Here is a 10039-nt window from a genome sequence, read left to right on the forward strand (position 1 = left end):
GAAGTGATTTATTTTTTAAACACCAGAGTACTTCCGTCGCGCGTGGGTTGTTGTCACCTATGGTTGTCACGCCCATGGTCACGCCAGGGTGTTGTTTGTTCTCCGAGGCTGCAGCTGGATATGGGAGTCTCCGGCCTGTTCAGCAGAGGGCGCAATTACCACCAGGTGTCCAGTAGGGGGCGCCCTCACAACCACGAATTTGCGTTCCCACGAAGAAGTTCTCTGGTGACGAAATACAAAACGTAAAATGGCGACGACTGCTCCGTCTGCGTAATCAAAACATCAGCTAGCATCAGAAATTAAATAACCCCCTTCAACTAACCCAAACCAGTGTTTTTTGGAATCCCGAAAAGGTAAACTATAATTGTATACAGATTGTGCAATCATTAAAAGCGGGTTATCTTAATTGAAGAACATAAAGCCATCAAAAGCATGCAAGAAGTCGCCATCGTGTTAGCACCACCAGTTAGCCAATGCACGTCTTGCACGACTAAATGTCCAATATACAAAAAAGAATCGTGATACGTTTTGCTTTTATAGGATGATTAAACTCTAAAGGATATACTGTAACGATAACGACCACATTCTGTTTTTAAAACCAACCCAGACCCGCAGTCATGACGGAAGAAGGGCCCTCGCAGGCCGGGCAGGACGCGATGTTGGGGCTGGACGAACCCAAGAAGATGACCCGCGAGGACTGGAGGAAGAAGAAGGAGCTGGAGGAGCAGAGGAAGCTGGGAAACGCCCCGGCCGAGGTGGACGAGGAGGGAAAGTAAGCAGGTCGACGTGGGCAAGTAGGGGTGCCAATGCCTTCCATGGTGTGCCGCATTCATGAGAATATAAGTGTGGACATTGAGGTAAGAATGGGGGGGGTCACACATTGTGACCCCCCCATTCTTACCTCCATGTCCATGTAGATAGACAGATAGATAGATAGATAGATAGATAGATAGATAGATAGATAGATAGATAGTAGGAATGGGCACGAGTAGTAAATTCCAAACTCGAGTGATCGAATGAATTCCTTGAGGATCAATCGAGTACTCGTTTAAAAAAATCTATTTTTAGAATTTATTTATTTTAGAACGCATCTGCAGCAGGAATTGGCCTAATGATGAACGGCAATATTACCAACCAAACATGTAATGCTTATTCTCAATCAAAACAGTCAAGAGTTATCAGAGTATTCATTATTTATTTTGGCAAACGGTCAAAACACATTTTCCTTGTAAAAAGGCAAATGCCTTCCATGGTGAGCCCCATTCATGAGAATATAAGCCTGATCTGATTGTATTTAATGGCGATAAACTCACCATTAGATGAATATGGACATGGATGTCGTTTGACCGGGTGAGGGCTATTAGCTTCCCTAGTCGTTACTGTTGTGTTGACCCGACCGGTTCTCCCTTCCAGAGACATCAACCCTCACATCCCCCAGTACATTTCGTCGGTGCCGTGGTACATCGACCCGTCCAAGAGACCCACGCTTAAGCATCAGAGACCCCAGGAAGAGGAAGAAGATTATGTTTCCTCCATCGGACAGTGGTACAAGCGGGGGGTGGACGAGGTCAGTTGTTGTCATGAGATGGTGACCAGATCACAATGGAGCAGATATTGTGTATGGTCCTGTTTATAAACTAAGAGCTTCATGTTTAATTCTGTCACCAGAAACCAATTTCCACAAAGTTCCGCAAGGGTTCGTGTGAAAACTGCGGTGCGGTGACACACAAGAAGAAGGACTGCTTGGAGGTAAACATCTGCGTTCTCAACAAAAGCATCTAGAAACCTGACCTCCTGTCAACATACAGGGGAGCTTCGATGTGTTCATAGAGGCACATATGAAACAAGAATGAGGGCTTCATTTGTGCTTAATTTTTACCTACCAGCGGCCCAGAAAAGTGGGAGCCAAGTTCACGGGTTCGGGTATGGCTCCGGATGAGCACTCTCAGCTGAACCTGGCCCTGGACTACGATGGGAAGAGGGATCGCTGGAACGGGTACGACCCCGAGGACCACCATCGCATCGTAGAGGAGTACTCCAAAGTGGACCAGGTGAGCTTCACCTGCAGCCTCGGGCCCTATCCCACCGTTCAACCTGTCGAGCAACACACCATCCCCGACGAGGAATCGTCTGCAAGATTAGAAATATTCGGGGAAAATATAGACAGAAACTTTACTAATGGCCTGATCTGTACATAGAGCTTAAATTGATCATCTGTAATCTTCCTCCTTGATGCTTCTCCCAGGCCAAGAGAACCTTGAAGGCCCAGAAGCTTCAGGATGAGCTGGCTTCAGGAAAACTGGATCAGGTAAGTCTGGACTCAAACCAGCGGTCAACCAAAAACACTATTGGAAACGTATCAGCATGAAGGGCGTAACCAGTTTAAGCTCCCTTAAGCCAAATTTAATTCAGACAAATCTTAGCCATCATATATAATGTATAAGGCTGGGTACAAATATCGATTCATCAATGCACTGCAATTTATTTGTTCTCGATTCAATTTCGACAGTTTTTTTTAAATCGATTTATTTCCATTAAAAAAAGAAAGGAAGAAAAAAAAGCATAGTCTGTCATTGTAATCTAGAAGCGAGTATGTCTAAATGTATATGCCTTTTTACATTTGTCCATGTTATGATTATTACTTTTATGCTGCAGGTTTAGCTCAGGAACAATACTATACAACGGTGTATTCCCTTTTTGCTAGTTAAAGCACAATGAAGTTGTTAATTCATTTTAAAATGGTTAATTCCAAAAAATATTCAGGTATTTTTGTCATCTGCACGAGGTGCACGTATTATTGAATCGATATTGAAGCAATTGGATCAATATCGAATCGATAAAATCGAATCAAGTCCTAAAGAATCAAATTGAATTGAATTGTGAGGTACCTGGCAATACCCAGCCCTAATAATGTATTTGTTTTCAAGTGGAACCTGGGTCCAATAACCCTTGCTTGTCTGACCACTGATCCTTCGAGATGCTTGAGGACCTTTCTAGCTGAATGTGGTCCTCCAGGTTAAGTGGAGTCGCTCCCTCGTTACATTCTGGTCTCTCCCGCACAGGAGCGGGAACACGACAGCGAGGATGAGGATGAGGACAAATACGCAGACGATATCGACATGCCTGGGCAGAACTTCGACTCCAAGAGGCGTATCACCGTGAGGAATCTGCGTATCCGAGAAGACATCGCCAAGGTAAGAGTGTATTTCAGTCTGTCCAGTGGGGTTCATCTCTGGTCTCGTCTCTCAAGGGGCCAGTGAGAAGGTGAAGCCTTCCCTTTTCACTGTCTCTCATAACAAATAAACTATTGTTATTATATATATATATTATATTATTATGATTATTGGAATTGTGCTTCCGCCACAGTAGGGGGCAGTATGGCATTGAATCTCAGGACAGAGGGCACAGGGGTGTACACAGCAGATTTTTATGTTTTTGTTTATTTATCTTTGAACTGTTTTTGGAGTAAATAAAACTTTTGCCAATTGGAATTGCCCCTCGTTTTTATCCACGTTTTTCGTCTGCCCCTCACAGGGCCTTCACCTAATCCACTCCTTAATCTGTAGCCAATAATATATGGACTTCCCTTACAGGTGTCAGTGATGTAAATTGTGCTCTATTGAATTCTCTCTAGTACTTGAGGAATCTGGATCCCAACTCGGCCTACTACGACCCCAAGACTCGAGCTATGAGGGAGAATCCGTACTACAACACCGGCATGAACCCAGACGAGTGAGTCACCGACTGCCTGACTGACTGACTGACTGCCTGACTGACTGTCCATCAGGTCTCTTCTGCTCGGTGTGGTATTGTCTGTCGACCGTACCTCCAATGCTTTCCTCTTTGATTTCCCGCAGGGTGGGATTCGCCGGCGACAACTTTGTGCGCTACTCCGGGGACACCATAACCATGGCCCAGACTCAGTGTAAGTTACCAAACACCTAAGTCTCTAACCAGTAGTAACTAGTTAACCCCAGCCCTGCAGTGTGTGCGTGGTACCCCTGGTTAACGGCCTGGCCGTGCGCTGTGTTCCAGTGTTCGCCTGGGAGGCCTATGAGAAGGGGTCGGAGGTGCACCTGCAGGCAGACCCCACCAAGCTGGAGCTGCTGCACCAGTCCTTCAAAGTCAAGAAGGAGGACTTCAAGGAGAAGCAGAAGGACACCATCCTGGAGAGGGTGGGGCAGCTTCTCTTTCTTCTCCCCCTCCCCGTTGACTCTTTGACGACGCGCCTTATTCTTACACCTTCTAACAGCTTTGTGGCTTTTAAGCTCCATGCTTAAAGAGGCAATATGCAAGACTCTGGATATCAAGCTAGCTCCAGCCCACATTAAAGGTTGTGGGCTGACGGATCACATTCATTTTTCCTCATGATCCGCTAGCTGCCCGCCCCATCAGCAGGTCCCATCTCTGTAGGCAGGTTAATGTGGACTGGAGCTAGCGATATCAAGCTAGCTCCAGTCCACATTAAGAACTATTTGTTTATCTGACCCCCGCCCAACTTAAAAACATATTCCGTTACCGCAATCAAGCCTTAAAGTTAGCCCCGTAATGCTAGCCCTGTCTACATGCCCAGAATGTGTTCTGGAGCACACAACAGTTCCCCCGTGCTCATCTGGGCGTGTGTGTGACAGTACGGCGGCGAGGAGCACCTGGACGCCCCCCCCCGGGAGCTGCTGCTGGCCCAGACGGAGGACTACGTGGAGTACTCCCGCCACGGCGCGGTCATCAAGGGCCTGGACAAGGCCATCGCCCGCTCCAAATACGAGGAGGACGTGACCATCAACAACCACGCCGTAAGCACCGCGCCACAGACCCAGCGGCAGGGCACGCATCATGTTCACGACATGTTCTGATCTGCTTTTATTGAACTGTTTCTCCGCCCCAGTTCATCTGGGGGTCCTACTGGAGGGACGGCTACTGGGGGTTCAAATGCTGCCACTCCATGGTCAAGCAGAGTTACTGCACGGGGGCCGCAGGCATCCACACAGCCGTAAGTGGATTCCCTCTTTACCGTCTGGTTCACTCTTTACCGTCTGGTTCATGTATGTGTATATATATATCACCGTAGTCCCTCAGAACCAATGAGGGACTAGTTTATTGAGAATAATTTAGTACAAAACAAATGATAAATTAGAACAACTTTTCTGTGCTTCCGGCTTAATAAGTACTACACCACTGTTCCTAATGTATGTCGTTTAGTTTGGAGTCAGATACGGTCAGAAGCAACACCGTTTTTCGACCGTAGATTTGGACATCGTCATTTAGTGTCTAGTATACTCTTAAGCAGAAAGTTATCTGCCACATTTCCCCTGCACCGACCAGTGGCACAGGGCGAAGGGGGAAGGAAAGGAGGGCCACTCCTACCTTTGGTGGCGTCATCACGATGTAACCGTGTGTTTGTCCTGCTGCAGAGCACATCGGCCTGCGTTCCGTTTGACGACGGTCTTCAGGAGGACGAAGAGGAGGAACAGCCCAAGACCCTTCTGGAGGTAAGCGCCCTCAGAGCCGAGCTGGGGGGGCTCCACAGGTCCCCTCCCCGGGGCTTCACACAGCCCTGCAGCCCCGGATCACAACCATGTTTATTCTCCAACCCGATAGGACGCCCGGTTCACTTCACATCAGGATCACTCAGACCACAGCGCTCATTGTTAAGAAAATATCTGTGTTTAGATTATCAGCTGATATACCGATCATCTTTTATTTCCTAATATCGCTCTGGGCCCCTAAAGTCCAGCATCGGTCTGGCCCTAGTTTGTCTTTATGCTGTCTGTCATTGAACCGATGGCTTTATAGCTGGTAGTCAGGGTGCTGTCCATTTAACCATTTATTGGAGACATAACTTCGTACTTTTAGAACTTTTAATTAAATAACTTTCAATTGGAAAACGTGATGTAATATCGTTCTCCCAAGGACGACCTGTTTCAAGCCAAAGTGACTTCTTTTCGCAGATGCACCAGGAGAAGATGAAGGAGAAGAAGAAGAAAAAGAAGAACAAGAAGAACAAGAAGCACGGCTCTGACAGCGAATCAGACGATGAGGCGAAGAAGAAAGAGAAGCTGATTAAGGTAGTGCGTGTGTGTGTGTGTGTGTGTGTGTGTGGATGATGTGGTGTGTGTGGTTGTCTGGATGATGTGGTGTGTGTTGGTGTGTGGATGATGTGGTCGGTGTAGGTGGATGGGGGTGTGGTTGTGTGTGTGTGGTTGTGTGGTTGATGTGGTGGGTGTGGGTGGATGGGGGTGTGGTTGTGGTTGTGGGCGCGCAGTGGTGTGTGTGTCAGGGTTGCATGATTATGGCAAAAATTATAATTGCGATTATTTTTCCTGATATTTCTATTCATCATTTTGATAAACATATCAATTAGACATTCTTTGGCAACAAATGTATCTATAAAAAAACAATGATTAAGCAATATAAGTTTGCAATTCGGTTTCAACAGGCTTACAAATCTGATTTATTCATGTTTTCATCATTTATCTTTTAAATGACGGGCCATAACCCTATATGGAAGAAGAAGATGAGGATGATCACCTATCTGAGTGCATCAACCACTTGGCCCTCGTCCTGTCCCCTCTCCTAACCTCCTCCTTGGCCCTCCACTTGTCCCCTCTCCTAACCTCCACGTCTCATAGGCCCTGTCCCCTCTCCTAACCTCCTTGGCCCTCCCCTTGTCCCCTCTCCTAACCTCCTCGTCTCCTAGGCCCTCGCCCTGTCCCCTCTCCTAACCTGCTCCTTGTCTCCTTGTCTCCTAGGCCCTGGATGCGGAGTGCCAGAGGCTGAAGCGCGTGGACGAGATCATGCTGCTGGACGAGAGGAAGCGGCCGTACAGCAGCCTGCACGAGGTCAAGCAGCCAACCGAGGAGGAGATGGAGGCCTTCCGCATGAAGCGGGGCCGCGAGGACGACCCCATGTTCGCCTTCCTGCACCCCCCCTCCTGAGCCTCCTCCGCAGGGCCTCAGGGTACCGGCCCCCGGGGGGAGGTCCCCCGGTCTGTAGGGTCCGTCGACGGGGCAGCAGCCGCCTAACTCACAGGACCCACCGCAAACTCAAACCACACAGTGTAGGGGCTTCTTAAAATGATGTTTGTTTATGCTTTTATGGCCGAATGAGGACGGTTGTTGTTGTAGGGCTTTTTTGTTTAGGAGTCATTATTCCACGGTAAATGGGGAATTACCATTTGTGCGCTTTGTAAATATCAACTACATATTCATTAAAGGCCATCATTCAAATTTTGTGATACTGAAATAAATTTGTTTGTAAAATTAACCGTTTACTCATTTTTGTTGTGTTTTCGAAACAATGGTCAGCTGTATGGAGCATCTCTAAAACGTATGCAATATTTACAAAGGGTGTTTGCCAGGCAGTCATATAAGAATAGCGACACCGCGTGGGCAGATGATACATGAACTCCGCACTGCAATAGATCATCTCCCATCAAATCTAAACCAGGAAGTTTGAGGTTATTAGAAACAGACTCCACCAATGTCTATTTTGAAGGATTTGACTAGTCATTTTTCCATTGGCTCAGATTTAACGTATTAATCATCTTTCTTTTTATACCTTCAGAGCAGACCAAAGCACCAGAAGTAAAACCAATACTTCCAACCTTAAATGGATGTGGAGTAAAGTGGATACCAAAGCTCGTGGTACATTCCATTCTGTATATATGTCCATTGTTTCTTCTATCTACAACATATTTAAAAGGCTCAGTATATCAGCAGGCCATGCTTTGATGCAAGGACTTAACACATGCATTATGTTCCCCTAATACTGTTGTTTCCCCCTTCTGCTGCCTGCTGCCAGCTACAGCACATACACATCTGTTAATAGTCATAGAATAAAGCAGTTTCGCCCCATCAAAATGAATAGCTTCTCGCTATCTTGTGACTCACTTCGAGCTTAATCTAACCTCTGATATGGATTATAATGACTAATACTTGCTCAAACAATGACGCACAGTTTAGGGCTTCGTTCCATGTAAAAAATTTCAGTGGGCCACTTTGATAGCTATCGGAAGAAGCATATGACATCACTGTCAAAGTATTTTACTGGCAGTGTTTTCAGCAGGGCGGATGTTAGGGTTTGCGTGATTCACTGTTGGTGAGTCTCTTTAATGCTCTATCACACCAGTGTTATCTATCCCCAATACTGGAAAATATCATGTCCGAAACTTGGCAGACGACTACTGAGTAGCGTTGCAGAATGTCCACAGCCTACAGTTCTCCAACTGGTGAGTTGATATGCATCATAGCCTCTATGTTCTCGTACGGCCACTACGCCCTCAACCCGTTCTTCCATTGCTCAGATTGTTATGCGGCATCAGGGGATTGCATGGAATGAATCATAACATTTTCTGTAAATATACTGCATACAAGCTACAAGCCTATGCTTTGCTCGGGTGTTGCCAGTCTTCCCACTTTTGTACCGTATGCTTTATGCACATTATTGGGCATACATATTGACCCATCTTTAATACCGGCCAGCCATAGTCCAATCTCAGAGGTCCATGGTCGTGCTCTTCCTTCCTCAGGGAGAGTGACGCTCCAGACATGCATGCTGCTGTGTTTGGTGTCCGTGGCATCCTGCCAGTCGCCGTCGCACACGCACAGGAGAGGACGGAACCTCACCATCCATTCCTCCCAGCTGGTGTGCAGTCTCCCGGGCCCCCAGGGGCCTGCGGGACAACCCGGAGCCTCTGGATCTCCAGGGGCTATGGGCGCACAGGGGCCCCCAGGGAGAGATGGCCTGGATGGGAAGGATGGAGAGAAGGGCGACCGGGGCGACGCAGGTGAGGCCTCCGTCCATCTCGCGGTCTAACGTGTCGTGGTTACTGCAGCGATGTGCATGACTCCGTTAGTTACCGTAACGCTGATCGCTCTCCTCAGCTGAGCCCGGGAGGCCAGGGAACCCCGGGAAGCCGGGGCCGAAGGGCAAAGCAGGCGTGATCGGCAAGGCCGGGCCCCGGGGGTTCAACGGGCTGCGGGGCACCCCAGGGGTGACGGGCAAGCCCGGGAGGAAGGGCCCGCCGGGCGACGCGGGCGTGGACGGGGCCCCCGGCGGCTGCAGCTGCGGGGACAACAGCGCGCGCTCGGCCTTCTCCGTGGCGATGACCAAGAGCTACCCCCAGGAGCGGCTGCCGATCCGCTTCGGCCGCATCCTGCTCAACGAGGGCGACCACTACAACGCCACCAGCGGGAAGTTCGTCTGCGCCTTCCCCGGGGTGTACTACTTCACCTACGACATCACCCTGGCCAACAGGCACCTGGCCATCGGACTGGTCCACAACGGGAACTACAAGATCAAGACGTTCGACGCCAACACGGGGAACAACGACGTGGCGTCGGGCTCCACCGTGCTGCAGCTGCGGCGCGGGGACCAGGTGTGGCTGCAGATCTTCTACTCCGGGCAGAACGGCCTGTTCTTCGACCCGTACTGGACGGACAGCACCTTCACCGGCTTCCTCATCTATGCCGATCGGCAAAAGCAACTGCCGAAAGCAACTAATGCTGAAGATTTGAATTAGGCTTATTTGTTGTGTTTTTCTATTGCTTCACAGTATTTACGTGGTTGATTTCCATAGGTTGACCACTTTGTTGCATTCAAAATGTTTAGGTGTAGGTGTGTTAGCGTGTAACTGCATAAACTGAAAGACATGGGACGAGGTCAAATATAATCGGACACCAGATGGCGCTCTGCTCTTGGGACCTGGAGGGATCGAAGAACGGAAAAACGTACTAATTAAAACTAAAAACGATTAAAATCCCAAATGGATAGACATACAGACAGACAGCGTATCATAAAGACGGACCGTCAGACAGATGAATAGATAACATTCCGTAATTGAATAAAATATAATTGAATAAAACAAGATTAGCCTATTCAGAACTTTGTACTCTAAAAAGTCCCATAAACTAGCGTGTTTATTAAAAATAAATTATTTATTTACTTTTGGACATGGTTTTTCTCGCGGACGTCGTAACCGGACTCTCCAGTATCTTTCCCCGGTGTTTGTAGTCCGGATATTGTAGTCCTGTGTTGGACT

The 10039-nt window shown here is 48.0% G+C and overlaps 2 protein-coding genes across 2 annotated transcripts; both read left to right on the forward strand.

Annotated features, from left to right (window-relative positions):
* Nucleotides 1-119: 119 nt before the first annotated feature.
* On the forward strand, nucleotides 120-7250 carry slu7 (SLU7 homolog, splicing factor). The gene is made up of 15 exons (XM_056600814.1): nucleotides 120-353; nucleotides 608-772; nucleotides 1414-1567; nucleotides 1669-1749; nucleotides 1887-2051; nucleotides 2246-2308; nucleotides 3063-3194; nucleotides 3635-3732; nucleotides 3858-3925; nucleotides 4036-4175; nucleotides 4632-4793; nucleotides 4886-4990; nucleotides 5412-5489; nucleotides 5949-6065; nucleotides 6750-7250. Exons 2-15 carry the CDS (start codon nucleotides 618-620, stop codon nucleotides 6933-6935), a joined length of 1704 nt encoding a protein of 567 aa, XP_056456789.1. The 5' UTR covers nucleotides 120-353; nucleotides 608-617; the 3' UTR covers nucleotides 6936-7250.
* A 78-nt stretch (nucleotides 7251-7328) lies between these two features.
* Nucleotides 7329-9933, forward strand: c1qtnf2 (C1q and TNF related 2). Its single transcript, XM_056600830.1, has 3 exons — nucleotides 7329-8227; nucleotides 8528-8785; nucleotides 8883-9933. Exons 1-3 carry the CDS (start codon nucleotides 8200-8202, stop codon nucleotides 9518-9520), a joined length of 924 nt encoding a protein of 307 aa, XP_056456805.1. The 5' UTR covers nucleotides 7329-8199; the 3' UTR covers nucleotides 9521-9933.
* Nucleotides 9934-10039: the final 106 nt, after the last annotated feature.

This window comes from Gadus chalcogrammus, chromosome 10 (genome assembly GCF_026213295.1).
Source record: "Gadus chalcogrammus isolate NIFS_2021 chromosome 10, NIFS_Gcha_1.0, whole genome shotgun sequence".
Classification (NCBI taxonomy): domain Eukaryota; kingdom Metazoa; phylum Chordata; class Actinopteri; order Gadiformes; family Gadidae; genus Gadus; species Gadus chalcogrammus.

Bases quoted from the DNA above. Each gene is read 5' to 3' on its own strand.
- slu7 (XM_056600814.1), top strand. From the start codon at position 618: ATGACGGAAGAAGGGCCCTCGCAGGCCGGGCAGGACGCGATGTTGGGG. The intron at 3,195-3,634 runs GTAAGAGTGTAT...AATTCTCTCTAG, and splicing joins TCCGAGAAGACATCGCCAAG to TACTTGAGGAATCTGGATCC. The intron at 4,991-5,411 runs GTAAGTGGATTC...GTCCTGCTGCAG, and splicing joins CCGCAGGCATCCACACAGCC to AGCACATCGGCCTGCGTTCC.
- c1qtnf2 (XM_056600830.1), top strand. From the start codon at position 8,200: ATGTCCACAGCCTACAGTTCTCCAACTG. The intron at 8,228-8,527 runs GTGAGTTGATAT...TTCCTTCCTCAG, and splicing joins AGCCTACAGTTCTCCAACTG to GGAGAGTGACGCTCCAGACA. The intron at 8,786-8,882 runs GTGAGGCCTCCG...CGCTCTCCTCAG, and splicing joins GGGCGACCGGGGCGACGCAG to CTGAGCCCGGGAGGCCAGGG.